The sequence below is a fragment of the Equus quagga genome, chromosome 2 (genome assembly GCF_021613505.1).
Source record: "Equus quagga isolate Etosha38 chromosome 2, UCLA_HA_Equagga_1.0, whole genome shotgun sequence".
Classification (NCBI taxonomy): domain Eukaryota; kingdom Metazoa; phylum Chordata; class Mammalia; order Perissodactyla; family Equidae; genus Equus; species Equus quagga.
In genome coordinates this window covers 17,683,783-17,704,323 of record NC_060268.1, presented here as the reverse complement: position 1 = coordinate 17,704,323, position 20,541 = coordinate 17,683,783, and the positions used below count along the sequence as shown (strand labels likewise).

At 37.7% G+C, this 20,541-nt stretch overlaps 1 protein-coding gene across 3 annotated transcripts in view; it reads left to right on the top strand.

The window, feature by feature from the left end:
- Window positions 1–571: 571 nt before the first annotated feature.
- G2E3 (G2/M-phase specific E3 ubiquitin protein ligase) overlaps window positions 572–20,541 on the top strand; it is a 50,682-nt gene continuing 30,712 nt past the window's right edge. For 2 of the 3 annotated variants that reach the window (XM_046653268.1, XM_046653267.1), the window contains exons 1-4: window positions 572–723; window positions 11,988–12,028; window positions 16,937–17,034; window positions 19,439–19,540. In XM_046653268.1, coding sequence (XP_046509224.1) covers window positions 11,992–12,028; window positions 16,937–17,034; window positions 19,439–19,540 — 237 coding nt within the window. In that variant the 5' untranslated portion in view covers window positions 572–723; window positions 11,988–11,991. The remainder of the gene's footprint in view (window positions 724–11,987; window positions 12,029–16,936; window positions 17,035–19,438; window positions 19,541–20,541) is intronic. The other variant, XM_046653269.1, reaches the window with a different exon arrangement.

The following is a 20,541-nucleotide window of genomic DNA, read 5'->3' as shown; positions in this document are numbered from 1 at the left end:
TCCTTCTAAAGCTGGTTTTTTTTCATTATTTCATCAGAGCACCTACTGATCTACTTCAGTTCAACCAGGAACTGGCCCAACCACTTATTTTCAATTTGTGGCTGGTATAATAAGGGTGATTGGTGCACTTGGCTTTTTTTCTCCTCAAACAGGGGACAAAGAAAGATTAGAAGTCCTGACTGTGCGGGGATACCACCAAGGAGGCGCAGGGACACGCAGCACTGAGTGTGTGGAGGGCTCGTGTTTCCCTTCTGGCCCTGGCTGCTGTGCACGCGAGGGCGCCGGGAGGCGGGAAAGGCCGGGATCCATTCGTGTTTCTACTCTCTCCATTCCATGAAGGAATGAAACTTCAGCACGTCTCTGTCCATTTCAGAAGCAAGAGGATCCTCTCAAGAGCCACGGGGCAGAAACGCCGACGCCGCGCCCAGACCGGTCTGGGCACCTAACGAGGCAGAGAAACAAAAGACGGCAATCCGAAGACTACACGAGAGAAGAGCCCCCCGCGGGCGAAGAGCCGCGGTGCGCCCGGCCCCGCCTCCCGCGTCGCCTCGGGCCCCGCCTCTCAGGGGGCGGGCCCGAGGGCTCCTTCCGGGTTGCGGGCGGAAGTGGGCCCATTTGAATCGTGTGGGCCGTTGGATGGGGTAGCTCGCGGTTGGAGTGCGGCGCAGCGTGAGAAGGCAGAAGTGACACCGCCGCTCTGGAACTTCTGCCCAGTGCGCCTTGGTGAGTGGACGGGAAACGAGAAGAAACGGCGTATTCCAGGGAGAGAGGCGGGCCTGTGGCATGGGTCAGGGGTCGGGAGGCGGGACAGTGTAGCCGGGGCCTCGGAGTGCCTTCGGGGGTGTGGGGCGGTGGGGCCGGGCGTGGGCGGCTTGGGAAGTCGGGGCGCTGCGGAGCGCCCCCCGGGCCTGCGCTCCCGACGGTTGGCGCTCGCATGCCACTGCGGAGGCGGGAGGATTCGGAGGCCCGACACGAAACCTTGTTTAGTCTCTGACTTTCTGGTCATCGCAGTTGAGCATTTCCGCCCCCTCGGCTGGAATGCTGAAGCTTCAGCACTAGTTAAATCTAATTGCGAAAGCGTTGCCACGGGTAAAAGAATCTTCCTTTATTAAAGATGGAAGGTTAGGGGCAGGTTCCGAACGGGGAGACGGTCTGCGTGGCTCCGAGTTCTCAGAGGGATACCCGGAGTAATCTCTGTTACTCTCGACTGCAGGCAAGTGACAGTCTTTGAAAAACGCCAGGTGGGGATTTAAACTGAAGTCTGAGTATCGTTTGTATTTAAAACCCGGATGATTTTCTTTCACGGTTGACGTTTTTCGTGTACCGGAAAAAGGCGAGCCTGCTGCTACAGTAACAGCGGGGCTTCACTGGGGTCTTGGTTTGCCAACACTGGGGATAAGGTTTAGTTAGTTCCACAGACCTGCCTAGTCACCTCCTTCATCCATTGGCCGACTGGGTTATGGTGGAGTCATTTTGAAAGTCCTCTGCTGATGTGCTGATTTCCAGCAGTATCAGGTCGTCTTTGTTTTGGGTTTTTGTGGGGTTTTTTTCTTGGTATTTTTTGTTTCGGTTTTGTTTTGTTTTTAGTGATGAACTACTTCAAATATCAAACTCTAACCCTGTAGCAAAGCCGTAACTTCTGGAATAGTTTAAATGCGTACCCTAAATGTAAACTGTAAATGAGTACTCTAAATGTCTAGAAATTTCATATCTTGCCTTATTGAAAACTGTCAGATTAATTTTGTGTTACTTTAGAGGAACAGATATTTTATGTTCCTTTTAAGATTTTAACACGAGGGTATATACCGTGCCATATAAATGTATAAGTATCTTTTAAAAAGTAGGACTTAGTAATATTCAGAATAGACATTTCCTTCATCCAGTGCCGGCTACTGCCACTCTCCGACGATCCCTGATCCCTGCTAATAAACTTTTTTGTTTCATTATAAGCCAGGAAAAATAGATTTAAATATTCAATATTTATGATCGTTCAAGTTTAAACATTTTGTGTAAGACTGCAGCAAAGACTTAGCTATAGTACTTTCCTGAGAATTGCAGACAGCTGTTCTACTCATTTCATGTAAGTTGCCAGCAAATAGTAATTAAAAAAAATTAGTCTCTACCTTTTAATCTGTTCCTTTTCCTTATGTGGACTCTTTTCATTGAGTTTTTGCTCTACCTAAATCAGTGAGTTTCAAATTTCAGTGTGTGCATGCTACCTTGAAGGGTTTGTTAAGTACTATTTCCTGCACTTCAAATCTCAGAGATTCTGATCTAGTAGGTCTGGAGGATAGGGTTGAGGAATCCGTAAATTTAACTGGAAGGCCTATAAAATTTGGCTAGAATTTTAAAAACATTGACTTGATCTTTCCTAGAGTCTCATTATAATATAGCGGTTAAGGGCATGGAACTGGAGACAGATTGCCGGGGTGTGAATTCCATCTCCAAACATTGAGTAGCTGTGTGACCCTAAGCAAGCTGTTTAACCATTCTGTGCTTCAATTCTATCAAATGGATAATGGAGATAATGGTAAGACCTACCTTGTAGGAGTATTGTGAGAATCAAATGAGTCAAAATATATACAGTCTTAGAATAGTGTATGGCACATAATAAATGATACATATAATCTCCTGTTATATTGTTGCTAAACATTGTACGAACCACATTACATTAGCTCATTGATCTTTGCAAATAACACTGCAATTTGTACTATTTTGGGTTAGAAAACTGAGGCTAAGAGGGTTTCAGTAATTTTGTTCTCACACAACTAATAAAATGTTTGAACTGGATCAGAAACTAGATTTAGTTAGAAAGTTTGTGCCTTTTTTTTTTAAGTAATGCTTCCTGCCTCTCTCGGCAGTCTCTCCTTCCGGGTGTTGCTCCATAAAAATCTCTAGTGGCTTCCCATTGTCTACCATAAATAATTCAAATTTGTTGGCTTTTTCATTTTTTTACAAATCCCTTCTCAATCTGGTTCCAACTCTGTTTCAAAGCATTATCTCCATAAAACTCCGCCACTCATTTCCGACCTGTGATGCTCTATCCATGCAACTACAGTTCTCCAAATCTGTTCTCTCTCTTTATGCATTCTTAGCCATCGACCTTTTTTATTTCCCCTTAAAATTTCACCCAGTGGGTTTCCAATACCTTCCTAGACTTCCCCAGGCAGAGTGCTTCTTCCTTAGTGCGATTTAGTTGTAAACATTATAGCCCTAGACTGAGCGCTCTTGTCCCTTTTGTCGTTATATCTGCAATTCTGGGTGCGGAACAGTGAGGGTCCTTATAGTCTGAAACTGCGTATGTTCAATGAGTGCTGCTTATTTTAACAATTTAACACATTGTGTCTTGTTAATGCTGAAAAAGTTTTTTTAAAAAGTGTTACTTTTTTCCTGAGATGATGGAATATAATTCTGTGTAGTTTAGTAGAGAGATTTTAGTGATATCACATGGTTTGTAAATGTCACAAATATGGAAAAATAAGTGTTGAAATTGTAGGCTCAGAAGACATTACAAGTGGGAAAAAAATGAAGAGCGATATTTGCTAACATTCACAGAACTCCAAAAGCTTTCTATGTATTTTCTCACTTAATCCTTACAACTGTTTTATTATTATCCTCATATTAAGATGAGGAAACTGAGGTGAAAGATTTACTAACTTAAAAAAATTTTTTTGCATTTAATTTCTTCTGGTCCAGCTTTTTTTTAATCATAAGAATAATATATATTAAGTGTAATGAAAAAATTAACTTTATTTTAGAGAATTAGCTTCATTTGTACATAAATGTTCATTTCTATATTCAATTCTAAATTAATAAAATATTGGGGAATTAAAAAACAGAAAAGTTTGTCTTTCATTTTCAATTTGAACAGTTAAGACTGTTGTTACCTGACCTCCTTGCTCACAACCTTTTCTTTAAAACCACCCAGCAGGGTAGGGACACCATTCTAAGGACCACTGGTAGGGGTTGGTCAAAAGAGCCTATGATTCTAACATGCTCCCATCCCACACACCTTCTCCAGCCAAAGTAGTACCAGGTATTTGAATCAGAGCTGAGTATCTAATGTAGGCCAGACCATTCACGTATTTTTCTTGAATTTTAGAGTTGGGATCCCAAAAGACTATTGGGAGCCAAGCTGGGAAGGTCTTTATGTGCTGAGATGACAATGGAATCATGAAGAAACGTGGACACTGGGCATAGGGAGCCAATATGCAGAGAGCGGGGGAAACCTGTTTCCTGGGGACTAGTTATAAAGTAAATCCATATAAACTTGTAACTTTATTGCTTTTCCTTTTTTTGTTGAGGCTCTATTTTTTTAGAGCATTCTTAGGTTCACAGCAAAATTGAGGGAAAGATAATAGAGATTTCCCATGTATAGAGATTTCCCATGTACCCGCTACCCTTACACATAAATAGCCTCACTCATTGTCAACATTCTCCACTAGAGTGATACATTTGTTACAGTTGATGAACCTAGATTGACACATTATAATCGCTCAAAGTTCATAGTTTAAATTACAGTGCACTCTTGGTGTTGTACAGTCTGTGGGTTTGGATAAATGTATACTGACATGTTTCCATCATTATGGTATCATATAGGATATTTTCACTAAAAATTTTCACTAAAATATTTGTTCTAAAAATCCTTTGTACTCTGCCTATTTATCCCTGTCTCCCTTCACAACCACTGATCTTTTTACTGTCTTCATAGTTTTTGCCTTTTCCAGAATATCATATAGCTGGAATCATACAGTGTGTAACCTTTTCAGATTGGCTTCTTTTACTTAGTAATAAGCGTCTAAGTCTCCTCCATGTCTTTTCATGGCTTGATAGCTAGTTTCTTTTTAGCATTGAATGATATTCCATTGTTTGGATGTACCACAGTTTATTTATCCATTCACCTACTGAAGAACATCTTAGTTGCTTCCAAGTTTGGGCAATTATGAATAAAGATGCTGTAAACATCCATGTGAAGGTTTTGCTGTGGACGTAAGTTTTTACTTCCTTTGGGTAAATATCAAGGAAATGATTGCATAACTGAGGTAAATCCCACTTGGTTGTGGTATATGATTCTTTTTATGGATTTGATTTGCTGATATTTTGTTGAAGATTTTTTCATCTATGTTCATGAGATAATTGGTCTGTAGTTTTTTAAAGGTATGCTTTTTGGTGAGGAAGATTGTCCCTGAGCTAATGTGTGTTGCCAGTCTTCCTCTTTTTTTTCCCTCCCCAAAGCCCCAGTACATAGTTGTATATCCTAGTTGTAGGTCATTCTAGTTCTTCTATGTGGGTTGCTGCCACAGCATGGCTTAATGAGTGGCACGTAGGTCCACACCCGGGATCTGAACTGGCAAAACCCGGGCCGCCAACGTGGAGTGCACAAACTTAACCACTCAGCCATGGGGCTGGCCCCTGGTCTGTAGTTTTTTTTTCTTGTGATGTCTTTGTAAAGGTTTTGGTGTTAGGATAATGCTGGCCTAGGAGAATGAGTTATGAAGTGTTCCCTCTGCTTCTGTCTTCTGAAAGAGATTGTAGAGAATTGGTATAATTTCTTCCTTAAATGTTTGGTAGAATTCACCAGTCAATCCATCTGCGCCTTGTGCTTTCTGTTTTGGAAAGTTATTAATTATTGATTCAGTTTCTTTGATACAGGCCTATTTAGATTGTTTATTTCTTCTGTGAGTTTTGACAAATTATGTCTTTCAAGAAATTAGTCCAGGGGCCAGCCCAGTGGTGCAGTGTTTGGGTTCACACGTTCTGCTTTGGCAGCCCAGGGTTCACCAGTTTGGATCCTGGGTGCCGACATGGCACCGCTTGGCAAGCCATGCTGTGGCAGGTGTCCTACATATAAAGTAGAGGAAGATGGGCATGGATGTTAGCTCAGGGTCAGTCTTCCTCAGCAAAAAGAGGAAGATTGGAAGCAGATGTTAGCTCAGGGCTAATCTTCCTCAAAAAAAATAAAGAAATTAGTCCATTTCATCAAATTATCAAATTTTGTGGGCAGAGAGTTCATAGTATTCCTTTATTATACTTTTAATGTCCATAGGCTCTGTAGTGATATCCCTTTTTTCATTTCTGCTATTAGTAATTTGTGTCCTCTCTCGTTTTTTTCTTAGCCTGGCTAGAAGCTTACTGATTTTATTGATCTTTTCAAAGAACCCACTCTTGTTTTGGTTGATTTTGTCTATTGATTTCTTGTTTTCAATTTCATTGTCTTTGATCCATTTTTAGTTTTTTTATAAATAGTGCAAGATAAGGGTCCAACTTGATTTTTTTGCATGTGGCTACCTAGTTGTCCCAGCACCGTTTGTTAAAGAGACTGTTTTTTTCCCATTGAATGGTCTTGACACTCTCATTGAAAATTAATTGATCATAGATGTATGGGTTTATTTCTGGGCACTTCTTTTCTATTGATCTATATGTTTATCCTTGTGCTGGTACCATCTTGTTTTGATTATTGTAGCTTTGTAGTAAGTTTTCAAATTGAGAAGTATGAACTCTTCAACTTTTTCTTTTTTGGATTGTTTTGGCTGTTCAGGGTTCCATACAATTCCGTATGAATTTTAAGATCAGGTTTTCCATTTCTACAAAAAGGCCATTGGATTTTGATAGGGATTGCATCGAATCAATAGATTGCTCTGGGGAGTATTGCTGTCTCAACAATATTAGGTCTTCCAAGCATGAACACAGTGTGTCTTTCCATTTATTTGGGTTCTTTAATTTTTTTAAGCTATGTTTAGTGTGTTTCAGTGGACAGATTTTGCACCTCTTTGGTTACATTTATTCCTAAGTAGTTCTTTTTGATGTTATTGTAAATGGTGTTGATTTGTTAACTTCTTTTTATGGATTGTTTTTTGCTATTGTATAGGAATACAACTGATTTTTCTGTGTTGATCTTGCATCCTGCAGCTTTGCTGAATTTGTTTATTAGCACTAAAAGTTTTTTGTAAATTCATTAGGATTCCCTACATATAAGATGATGTCTTTTGCAAATAGAGCTACTTCTTGCTTTCAGTTTGGATGCCTTTTATTTCTTTTCTTACCTAATTTTTCTGGCTAGAACTTCTAGTACAGTGTTGTAGGGAAGTGGTGAGAGTGGACATTGTTGTTTTGCTGCAGATCTTATGTGTAAAACTGTTAGTCCTTCATGACAGAGTATGATGTTAGCTGTGGGTTTTTCATAGATGCCCTTTCTTATACTGAGGAAGTTCCCTTCTAATGCTAAACTGTTTTTATGATGAAAGAGGGTTGGATTTTGTCAAATGCTTTTTCTGCATGAATGAGCATGTGACCTTTTTCTTTGATTTTGTTAATGTAATGTGTTACGTTGATTGATTTTTCATATGTGGAACCATCCTTGCATTCCTGGGATAAATGCCACTTTGTCATGATGTACAATTCTCTTAACAAGGATCAAGTTTGCTAGTATTTTGCTGATGATTTTTGCATCTATATTCATAAGGGGTATTGGTCTGTAGCTTTTCTGTGATGTCTTTAGCTTTGGTTATCAGGGTAATGCTGGCTTCACAGGTTGAATTAGGAAGTGTTTTCTCCTATTCTCTATTTTGGACAGGTTTGAGAAACACTGGTGCCAGTTCTTTTTTAAATAACTGATAAAATTCACCAGTGAAGCTTTCTAGGCCTAGAATTTTCTTTCTTTGGAGGTTCTTGATTATTGATTCAATCTCTTGATATAGATCTGTAAAGTTTTCTGTTTCTGCTTGACTTTGTTTTGTAAGATTTTCTAACTTTAGTTATCTGACTTGCTAGCCTACACTTGTTCATATAGTCCTTTTTTTCTGTAAGTTCTCTATTAATCTCCATTTGTTTCTGATTTTAGTAAGTGGAGTCTTTTCTCTCTGTTTTTCTGGGTCAGTCTAGCTAAAGGTTTCTTAATTTTGGTCTTTTTAAAGAACCAACATTTGATTTTATTCTCTCTATTTTTCTATTTACGTTTATCTCCACTCTAATCTTTGAATTCTTTCCTTCTGGCTTTGGTTCAGTTTGCTCTTATTTTTCTACTTCCTTCAGGTATAAAGATAGGATATTGTTTTGGGACCCTTTTTATTTTTGACTTTTTCTCCCCAAATCCCCCCAGTATATAGTTGTATATTTTAGTTGTGGGTCCTTCTAGTTGTGCTATGTGGGACGCCAACTCAGCATGGCCTGAAGAGCAGTGCCAAGTCAGTGCCCAGCGTCCGAACAGGCGAAACCTGAGGCTGCCAAAGCGGAGCACGCAAACTTAACCACTCGGCCACTCGGCCGTCCCTGGGACCCTGCTTTTTTAATTTATAGCTGTAAATTTCTTTATCACTTTTTGCTGTACACTGTAGGTTTTAGTACATTATGGGTTCTTTTTCATTTTCATTCATCTCTAAGTATTTTCTAATTTCCCTCGTGATTTCTGCTTTGATCTTTTGCTTGTTTAAAATTGTGTTGCTTAATTTCCACATTTTTGTGAATTTTCCAGCTTTCCCTCTTTCATTTTCTTGTTTGACCATGTTGTATGTGTTTTCTAAAGTGTATGTTCGACTCCCAAGCTTGTTTTACGAGGCCAACATTACTCTGACACCAAAGCCAGATAAGGACACTATAAGAAAACTGCAGGCCAATATCCCTGATGAGTATAGATGCAAAAATTTGCAACAAAATACTAGCAAACTGAATTCAACAGCACACTAAAAGGATCATAGACCATGATCCAGTGGGTTTCATCCCTGGGTGCAAGGAAGGTTTAACATATGCAAATCAGTAAATGTTATATATCACATTAATAGATTGAGAAATAAAAATCCCATGGTCATCTCAATAGGTGCAGAAAAAGCATTTAACAAAATTCATTGTCCTTTCATGATAAAAATTCTCAGCAAATTGGGTATAGAAAGAATGTACCTCAACATAATAAGGGTCATACATGACAAGCCCTCAGCTAACATGATACTCAGTAGTGAAAGACTGAAAGCTTTTCCTGTAAGATCAGGAATAAGACAAGGGTGCCCACTCTCACCACCCCTATTCAACATTATACTGTAAGTCCTAGTCAGAGCAATCAGACAAGAAAAAGAAATAAAAGTCATTCAAATTGGAAAGAAGTAGTAAAATTATCTGTTTGCAGATGCCATGGTTATATATATTGAAATCCTGAAGATCCCACCAAAAAACTGTTAGACTAGCCACCCAGCTAGAATGGGAGGCAATTTGACTTCCTTTATTGTATTATCTATTGCAGTGTAACAAATCATTCCAAAACTTGGTGACTTAAAACAAGAAACATTTTAGTAACATCTGACCATTGCTGTGGGCCAGAATTTTGGGAGCAACTTAGGTGTGTGGTTCTGGCTTAGGATCTCCCATAAAGTTGCTCTCAGGCTGTCAGCCAGGCTGTAGTCATATAAAGGCTTGACTGGGGCTGGAGGAGTTGCTTCTAAAATGGCTCACTCATATGGCTGTGGGTAAATGCTTCAGTTCTTTGCCAAGTGGACCTCTGCAAGGAGCATTATGACGTAGCGTTATGACACACCAACTAGCTTTCTCCAGTGCAGGTGACCCATGATAGAGAGCAAGGAGGAAGTCACAGTGCCTTTTATGACCTAGTCACACATTGTCATTTCTGCCAGGCTTTTTGGTGGAAGCAGGTTGCTAAGCACAGCCACATCAAGGAGAGGGAAATCAGGCTGCACCTTTTGAAGGGAGGAGTATCAAATATGAGTGGGAGAGTGGAGCTTACCTGACCAGATGGAGACTCAGAATACCTCTTGATAGTGGCTTCCTGGAGCTCTTCGTTAAGTTGTTAATGATTTCTCTAGGAATGGGGGAATAGTTTGATATTATTTCTGAGACCAGGTCTTTTGTAAGACTTGGGCTGTTATTGAGCTGTGTATTACATACATGTTTTTCTTCCTGGCATTTAGGAAGTGAGAAAATTCATGTACTGGATGGAAAAGAAATGATAAAGTACAACTAAAAATGTGTGAATAGCCCCCTGCCCATTTTTCCCCCCTAGGAGTTTTGTTTTGGAGACTGTTGTACGAAATAAAGCAATCATCAATCAGGATTTAGAAACAAAAGTTTTATTTCAGGTGCTAGGGATTAGAAAGAAGGCTAATGTCAACTGGTCAGAAGTATGGATTGTGTAATGTCTTCAGAACATCCAATTTAGGGGTAACTTTTTGATATAATTTTAAACTTAGAGAAAAGTTAGAATAATAGTATACAGAGCTCCTATATGCCCTTTATCCAGATTCACCAGTTGCTTATGTTTTGTGATGTTTGGCTTATTCTTTTCCTGTCCTAGCCCAGTCAGCCTAAAACCACTAGGGTAAACCTGTAGTGTGATAAAGTTGCATTTATTGACTCATTGCAGTGAGAGATTGCAGACCAGAGGAACCACAGGGCTTCTCAGCAAAGAGAAAAATAAATTTCTTATAGGATTTTGGAGAAGGCTGGCATTTAGTTGAAATTTAAATGAAGTAGCGTTTCGATGGAGTCAAAGCAAAGCTAGGGCTGTGTGCAAAGGAGTCAACTTCAGGTCTGGATTTTGTGGTGGACCTAAGGTGTTTAGTTGTTTTATGGATTCTTTTAAGAATTACCCATCTTGATGGCATAGATGAGTTTGTAAGGAAGAACCAGAAAATACTGAAGGCCTGGAATCAGTGATTCAGAAGACTTGGACTGTGACTTTTTTGAAAGCACAAAAGTGATATATGAGAAAATCAATGTTTAAACCCAAAACAGTTCTTACAATCAGTATGAAACATAAATTCTAAAATGTAAGAAAGCACTGATGAAATTTGATAATCTTTGTGGTTTTTTGTCCTCCCTTTGATATTTAATATTCTGTATTATTTATTATGCTCTTTCATTGTTGTCATATGAAGTGGCATAGTCGCTCAGTTATAGGTTAGTCTGTTACCACTGATGACTCTGTGACTTTGGACAAGTAAGTGTTTAACCTCTCTGAGCATTGGATTTGCAACTATAAAATGAGCTTACATTCACCTAGTAGCGTTATTATGTTTTTTTCTTTTCCATTTAAATTCCAAGAGCTTACACATACATTATTGTACTTGAATTCCATAATATTTCAAGTAGGCTTTCATATATCCTTGGTAAAGTGAAACTTTGATGTTATTAAGATGTTCTTCCTCCATTTGATCTTTTGGCACTAGAGAACAGTTAGAAAATGTTATATTTCAGTAATGAATATAAGTAGTGTTATTAACTAGTAGGGAGTGAGGAGACAGAACAGATCACTGTCTTCCAGTATGTAAACGGTTGAGCGCTGTGCTGGAAGATGTGTTGCGGCAGGCAGATGCTTGCAGCTCTATATAGAATCCCTGCAGATGCACTAGCCACAAGTATAGCCTGATAAAGGATTGTTCTTAGGCTATTCAGATGTGAATGGCATTGCTATTGATGATGTGATTTTTTTTCCCCCTAAACAATGAACAATTCTTGGTAAAATTATGAACAAAAATAAAATACAAATTTCTTTGACTTACATAGGAATTGTAGTTTGGAAATACGCATTTTGTCCTAAAATATCAAGGAAAAAAAAAGGATTCGATATTTATGTGTAGAATGGGCTTAGGTTCTAGGTTAATGTAATTGTAAATAGGTTTGTTTACCTACTTGAATGTCAAGCAGGAAATTTGAAAGTCTAGATGATTCTTTGTTGTATAGGTCTGTTTGGTGCATTGCAAGATGTCCTGCAATCCTGGCTCTTTTCCGCCAAATGCCAGTAGTCGTCTTAGTCTTTTTGACATCTAAAAAACATTCCCTCCAGTTTTAACAGTGTCCCCAGACTTTACCACCCTTAGTGAGAACTGTTGGTCTTAGACGTGTGAAAGCTGAGGAAATTAAGTACTAGAGTAAGAAATGATTATGCACCTTATTTGTAATTACGCATTGACTAAATTTAATTAAAATGGATAATTTGAGACTTTTAAAATTAAGATGGCTATATTGTATGTTTTTATTTTTCCTAGTAAAATGAATGAAAAGAAACCTGGTGACTCACAGAATCTCGGTAAGTCACTGTATTAAAAATATTTTCAAGTTAATTTAAAATATTAAGATATTGTATTCTTGGTTTTTTAAATATGATAAATCTTTTTAGAATGCTACTCAAACAACAGGAATGAATTCCCTGATCCATGCTTAGTTCATGTATCCGTATACTGAAGTACAATATTGTGTGTATTTATTTCAACAAAAATCTACTATAAAAGGACAATTTGCCAAATTTTTTTGTATCCTCTGTATGTATTTATCAGGTATGGTTTGCATCTGAATAAAATAGTATTCTTTATGTAATAAATATAATTTTTTCACCTTTTTCTGTGACTTTTTCTTACAAAAGGAAAAATCCAGGTGAGAACAATCTAGACAGTGCATGCGAGTTTAACATGAAAACAATGAAAGTGCTCACAATAGTCTCCTCCAAGAGATGCAGACCTTTGCTGTTAGTTGTCGGTTTCTTCATTTATTAGTTGTAAGCAGTATATATTGACTTGCTACCATGTAAGATGAGAAATTTGAATTGTTACTGTATACTCTTCTGCCACTACTTCTTCCCTCACCTACCCTTTCTAAGATTTACGTTTGGATTCCCTTTCAAATTAAAGTATTACATTTAAAACTCTCTATCTTGACCATCACTTGTAGACAATATCTGTTAACTCCATGTCATGTTGGATGAGGAAATTTGTGCTCTTAAAGCCCTCCCTCTACTTTGCTTTCCTGCTTTTACACACAGACTTAATAAATATAATGGAAGTCAGAACAATTTTACTGGAATTTAAGCATTGAAATTAAAAAACAACATAATCCCAATAAAAACAAAAGTAATCTGCTTATAAAATGCCTGCCTGAAACCTAATCTGTTCTGCGTCCAGGGTCTCCTTACTGGGTGAAGGGAGGAGGGAAACAAACGGAAAGCCACAGGTCCACAGCACATGGTAGATGCAGCTCCATCCAGCATTCATCTTGAGGATCCTTCTGTTTTGTTTGTTAGTGCCATCTAGTTGATTGCGACTTGTAGCAACCCTGTGTACAGCAGGGTGGAACTCCGCCTGGTCTTTTTGTGCCATCCTCTTACCTTCCAGTCCTATATCAGACAATGCTCTCCTCCTATTTATAGGGTCTTCATGGCCAGTTTTTCACAAGTGTGAGTGGCCAGGTTCTTCTTCCTAGTTTGTCTTAGTCTGGAAGCTCCACTGCAACCTGTCCACCATGGGTGACAATGCTGGTATATGAAATATATACTAGTGGAATAGCTTTCAGCATCACAGCAGCATGCAGCTGTCACAGCGTGACAACTGGCTGAAGGGTGATGTGATTCCCTGACCAGAAACAAACCCAGGCCACAGCAGTGAGAGCTCCGAATCTTAATCACTAGACTCTTGGCTCTTCCGTAGCCTCAGCTTATTCCTTGAGTTCCTCTGCCTCTTGATAGCTGCTTGCACACTGATAACAAAACTATACTGGGGATGCACTGGGGATGAAGGGGTTAAAGTGGGAGCTGCTGGCGTAAGACGTCCAGTAAACAAATGGCAATTTTCTGGAGTTAATGTGGTCAGTTACTTTGTATGGGAAAGGAAGGGGAGCTGAAACCTTTTAAAAGATTGGGGGAAGGGACTTTTAGTTATGGCTTATCTCATTAAACTGGCGTGAGAGAGGGCAAATATAGGGGGGATATTTCACGATATTAAATACTAGCTCATGCTGTTTCTAGTCCTAGAATCTATTTTATGAGTAGCCTATTAACAAATATACTAGTACCTTTTCAATGCATAGCATCCATTCTTGATTACATGTATTAGTTAAGGTGAATAAGACTAGTTGCTGTAATAGGTGAACCCTGAAGTCTTAATGATTTAACAAATAAAAGTTTATTACTTGCTTTTGTTGCAGTCTCTAATGTGGATTGGTTAGGGGAGATGGGATGGAAAGGGAATTTCTGCTCCATGTAGTCATTTAGAGATTCAAGCTCCTTCCATCTTGTATTCATCTGCCGCCTTGAGATCCTCAGTATCTTTTCTCTTCAGCTGGTGATTTTTTTATTAGTGTGTTATTAGAAATTTTCTATACAAGTAAACATCATAAGATTAAAAAGACTGATAATTATAATACTAATATTTACTCAGTTCTATCTATGTGCCACACCCTTTTAATTATATTACTGTATACTATCTCATATAATCCTCATTAAGGCATAGTTTGAGGTAGGTACTGTTGTTGTCCTCATTCTTTAAGATGAGGAAACAGAGCCATACAGTGTTTATGTGACCTGCCCATGGTTACCCAGCAAGAGTGTGGAGCTGCATCTTAACTCAGATCTCCCTAATTCTGCAATTTGCCTTTTTAAAATTATATTATTATTGTAAAATTCATACAAGATAAAATTTACCATTTTAGCTATTTTGAAGTGTATAATTTGGTGATGTTTAGTACATTCACAGTGTTGTCAACCATCATCGCTATCTAATTCCAGAACATTTTCATCACTTCCAAAGGAAATCTTGTTCCCATTAGGCAGTCATTTCTCATTTCCCCTGTCCTCAGCCCCTGGAAACCACCAGTCTGCTTTTTGTCTGTCTGTGGAGTTACCTGTTCTGGATAATGTAATCTGTTATATAAATGGAATCGTATAATATGTGGTCTTGTGTGTGCTTGGCTTTTTTCACTTAGCATAATACTTTCAGGCTCATGCATGTTGTGGCCCGTATCAGCACTTCATTCCTTTTTATAGCTGAATAATATTCCATTGTATGGATATACTATATTTTGTTTATCTGTTCATCCATTCATTGATGGACATTTGGTTTGTTTTCCCTTTTTGGCTGTTGTGAACAGTGCTGCTATGAATATTAGTGTACAAGTATTTGTTTGAATGTCTGTTTTCAGTTCTTTGGCCTAGATACCCAGGTGGAATTGTTGTGTCATACAGTAACTATGTTTAAGTTTTTGAGGAACTGCCAGACTATTTTCCAAAGTGGTTGTACCATTTTACATTTCCACCATGTATGAGGGTTTCAGTGTCTCCAGATCCTTGCCAACATTTGTTATTATCTGACATTTTGATTATAGCCATCCTAGTGGGTGTGAAGTGGTATCTTGTGGTTTTGATTTGCGTTTCCCTGATGACTAATGATATTAAACATCTTTTAATGTACCTATTGGCTATTTATATATCTTCTTTGAAGAAATGTCTATTCAGATCTCTGCCCCATTTTAAAATTGGGTTGTGTTTTTGTTGTTGAGTGTAAGACTTTTCTTATACACTAGACCCTTAACAGGTATGTGATTTCCAAATATATTCTCCCATTCTATACATTGTCTTTTCACTCTCCTGATAGTGTCCTTTGATGCACAAAAGTTTTAAACTTTGGTGAAGTCCAGTTTCTCTCTTTTTTCTTTTATTACTTCTGCTTTTGGTGTCATGTGATATCTAAGAAACCATTGCCAAATCCAAGGTTATGAAGATTTACCCTTATGTTTTCTTCTAAGAGTTTTATAGTTTTAGCTCCTACATTTAGGTCTTTAATTTGCATTAATTTTCGTATATAGTGTGAGGTAGGGGTTCATTTTTATTATCTTGCATGTGGCTATCCAGATATCCCAGCACCATTTGTTGAAGAGATTGTTCTTTCCCCTTGAATGGTCCTGGCATCCTTGTTCAAAATTAACTGACCATAAATGCATGGTTTATTTCTGGAGTCCTCTTTTCCATTGATATATATGTCTGTCCTTATGCCAGTACCACACTGTTTTGATTTCTGTAGCTTTGTCATAAGTTTTGAATCTTCTGTTTTTTCTAGGTTAGTCTAGCTAAAAGTTTGTCGGGTTTGTTGACCTTTTTAAAGAACCAGCTTTGGTTTTTATTGATTCTCTCTATTGTTTTTCTGTTCTCTATTTCATTTATCTCTGCTCTAATCTTTATTCCTTCCTTTCTTCTACTAGCTTTGGATTTAGTTTGCTCTTCTTTTTCTGGTTCCTTAAGGTTAAATTAAGTTATTGATTTGGGATCTTTCTTTTTTTCATAGAGGCTTGCAGAAGCTTAAAGCTTAGGTGTTTCTGGGGTCCTTTCTGAGCATGTGTGTGTCCTTCTAGCTTCCTTGGTATGTGTGGGAGCTTTTCAAAGCCCTTGTTCCCCCATCTATCCCCTTTTCCCAGCCTCTTCTTTCCTAGTCTTTTTCGTCTCTTACCTGCGTGTTCTTTCTGTTATCCTTTGCTCCAAGCTGCTACAGCTAGTATATTTGTCCTAAATGCTTTAAACAAACAGGCTCCAGCCCTGAGAAAGTTCTGAGGCAGGTGAAACAAAGGCAAGCATTTGAGCCCATCCCTCAGGGAGCCACCACAAAGATCAAAACACACAATCACATTTCTTTGAGAACAAGGTCAATATTACCTCTTCTTGGACAATCCACACCAGAAACGTGTGTCATCGTGCCTAAGGCCATTGCCTAGCTGGAGAGTGGGGGATGGTAGGTGGGTAAGTTAAAATGCCACAAAGCTGTCATCAAAATTTAGCAGCTTGTTTCTTTAAACCATTCTCCTGATTGTTGTAAGTTTTAAAATTAGATTTCAGTTTCTGAAAAGTTGATTCTGACAGTTTTTAGCAGTTTAATTGTTGCATTAGAGGAGAGATGGAGTTTTGGAGTGTTCTAACCCATTATTTTCAGTGATGTTACCCTACAAATTGGCATTTTAACAATATATTGGAATTTATCATTAAAGATTAATGAAAAAAATTTAAAGTCACATTATTGTTTTAGAAGTAGATATTGGAAATTTTAAGTTACTGATAAACAATATAATATGACTTGCTCTCAGAAAGAATTGAATGTGTCAGTTGAGAGAAGCACCATCTCATAGGTTTTATTGAAAAATTAAAAAAAATTTTTTTGTATCTATTTACTTTTTTCACTGTTAGCTTGTGTTTTCTGTCGAAAAAATGATGACTGTCCTAATAAATATGGAGAAAAGAAAACTAATGAGAAATGGAATCTCACTGTACATTACTATTGTCTGGTGAGTATAATTTATAATTAAATCCTGGAAATTTGATACTCTTCTAAAGAAGAGAATTAGATCCTGATGACTGGTTTCTGAGAATTGGATAAGCCATTTAACTTCTCTGGATCTCATTTTGCCTGTATGTAAAAATAAGATTTTTTATTTATCAGATTCTAAGATTCTGGAATTACTTGGTACATATAAAGACCTGTCATCATTACCTGTTTATTTTTGTCTAAACCCTTAGGGCCTAAGTGAAAAAAAGGAGAAAATGATTAGGTTTCCAGATGAGTTGTTCTTACTACCACTTTCTTGTTTCCATTGTTGCTAGTGATAAATCTCAGAAAAGACTTGTTTGAAGGTTCAGGGAGTAGAATAAAAGTATTTTATTTCACAGAGAACCTGGAAAGAAAAGTTCTGACTAAAGGTAATAAGTATTTATGGGAAAGGAAATAGACTAATTTTATGGGTCACTCAGAAGATGGAAGAAGTGATTTTAGACTGAGAAGTAGTCTCTCATTTGTTCCCCCTTGCCTCCACCAACTTCTCACCTCACTGAATCTGTGCCCCCAGGTGTTAGTGGCACCATCATAGTGTTAGCATGCGAAGGTTGCATTAGTACACACAATTTTTCTTGACACTCTCTTGGTTGTGTAGTACTGCTTAACAAATTATCCTGAAATTTAGCAGCTTCAACAACATTCATTATCTCAAACAGTTTCTGAAGGTCTGGAATCTGGTATTGACTGAGCTCGGTTGCTTTGGCTCAGGGTCTCTCATGAGCTTGCCATTGAGATCTTAGTTAGGGTTCAGTCATCTGAAGGCTTGACTGGACCTGGAGTATCTACCTCTGATGGCTCATTCAATGGCTTTTGGCCTCAGTTCCTGCTACCTGTTGGCAGGAGGCCTCAGTTCCTTACTTCCTGGATACTCACAGCATGGCATCTGGCTTCTCCCAGAACAAGTGATGAAACAGAGAGCGCTAAACCAAGACGGAACCGTATGACCTAGTCTTCACAGTCACATACCACTATCCCTTTTGCTCTGTTCTGTTTGTTAGAGTTAAGTCTAGCCTACACTCCAGGGAAAGGGAAATAGACCCCGCGTCTTAAAGAAGGACTATCAGCAAATTTGTGGACATATTTTTATACCTACGACAGCATCCATGTTAAACTCTTTAGATACTTTCTTGAGAAACCGTCTAACGTATTCCTTGGTGGTTCTCTAAGACTGCAGTTTTGTGTCTCAGGTACCCTGTGGGTTAAATGGACTTGTAGACTGGTCTAAGAACCTAATTACTTTGTACCAAGACTTAAGGGAACATGAAGCTGGCATTCCATATTTGTAAGTTGGAGTCTGTTATATTTTGCATCACAAAAAAAACCTTTTTCATTTTTCTAGGTTTATTTTACTTTTTATGCAGTATAATTAGGGGAGCTATTTTATTAGCAGGTTATTTTTTCATAACTAATTCTTAAGTAATGTGTATCACTTTTGGTCTTCTTTAGGATATATTATACTGATTAAAATAAGCATCTTCTCTAGTCACAAATTTGAAGTATTTTTTAATTATTTAATATATTTAAGTTGATTATATCAAAATTTCCCTTATATTCTGTCTTATTTTATTAATGAGTATAATACCTCCGAAAACATACTCACCCTAGGCTCAGCACTTAAAAGATTCTGTTTCGTTGTGAACAGGAAAGTATAGTAATGTTACAAATGGTAATGGAATGTTAGAATGAGAAGAGACTTAGACACAATCTAGTCCAGTGTTGTTATTTTTACATTTAGAGTCAAAGACATTAAATTACTTGCCTAGGGTTCTACAAAGTTGGCCACAGAGCCTGGTTTGCAAACCAGGATTTCTTATTCACAATCCCATGCTTTTTCTTTCTTCATGCACTCTTAACATATTTAAATTGAGATTAAAATCGGATTTAAAAAGATATAAACATTTATGTTAACCACAATTCAATAGGTTTCCCTGTGAGTATGTCTTTTATGATTCAGAATCCAGCTAGATTTAAAGTTAGCCTGAAATATCACTGATAGTGTGAATTATCTCCATTGTATTTACTGTTACTTTTACACCTTTTAGTATTTACCACTTTTTTTTTTCTAAAGCTTAATTATAGGTGTTTTTTTGTTTCCTTCCTTCCTTTCTTTTTCTGATATTTCTTGGAATACTTTCAGAAACCAGTTTGGTTATATGAACTGTTACTATACAGTGTCTTCCAAATCAAAGGATGTGAGTAGCCTCTTACCTTGACCATGGAAAATAACTATTGTAGATAAGAGGTGCTTGAAATCTAAGTTGTTTTATGTTCATTTTTATTGGAATATTATAGATACATATTTTTTATTCCAAACTAGTTTCTTAGAGTTTATTTTCTAATTGAGAATATATTCATAGTTGATGTCAAGTGGAATTTGGCAGAGAGGTAAAGAAGAAGAAGGAGTTTATGGTTTTCTAATAGAAGACATCAGGAAAGAAGTCACTAGGGCTTCTAAACTGGTAAGTAAATTATTTTACTCATTACTCTAAATACCATAAATATTGTCAATACTAGGGAAGCCTTTTTCCATCAGTTTTCAGTTTCTCTTCTAGAAATTTATTTATAAGACTTTGATTCTATGTACCAATGCTTATTTTTGTCAAATACAATAAATTTTAGAGGAACATTTTGTGCTTTTGCAAGTGAAAGAGAGCTTAACTGACCCTGGATAATATATGTGACCATGCTGATTTTACTTCCTTGTCTTATTCCAACCTATCCATCATTTCACCCGCTTTGACCATCAGAATTATGACCATACTTCTACTCTGCTGTTCTTCAAACCTTCAATCCTGAGTCAACCCAGCCGTTCCCTTTTCATTCTTGTCCTCACTTGCTGGGTTGGAATGATGGGTTGAAGTGGAAATTACACAACTATACAGACGGTAAATTATGATCTCCACTTTCCTTATAGCACTTCTGTGACATTGTGTGCTTGTGTTCAGTGCCTTCTCTTGTTCTCCAAGATAAGTACAGGCCTACCTAGTTTTATTGCACTTCACAGATAGGGTGTTTTTTTTTTTTAACAAATTGAGAGTTTGTGGCAAGGTTGCATTGAGCAAGTCTATTGGCACCATTTTTCGAACAGCATTTGCGTTTTTAGCAATAAGGTCTTTTTTAGTTAAGGCGTATATGTTGTTTTTTTCAGACATAATGCTATTGCACACTTAATAGACTACAGTATAGTGTAAATATAACTTTTATATGCATTGGGAAACCAAAAGGTTCATGTGACTCGCTTTATTGCAATATTCACTTTATTGCAGTGTTCTGGAACCGAGCCCACAATATCTCCGAGGTATGCCTATATTCTAAACTTCAGCTCCTTCTTCATTCAATTATAATTTGTGAATCTTCTGTGTGATAGGTACTATATTATGTGCCAGGAAAGGACTGTGGGTCTCCATGTGGTCTGAGTAGAAATAACGAGAGTTAGAGAATAAGAAGGTTGGAAGCATGG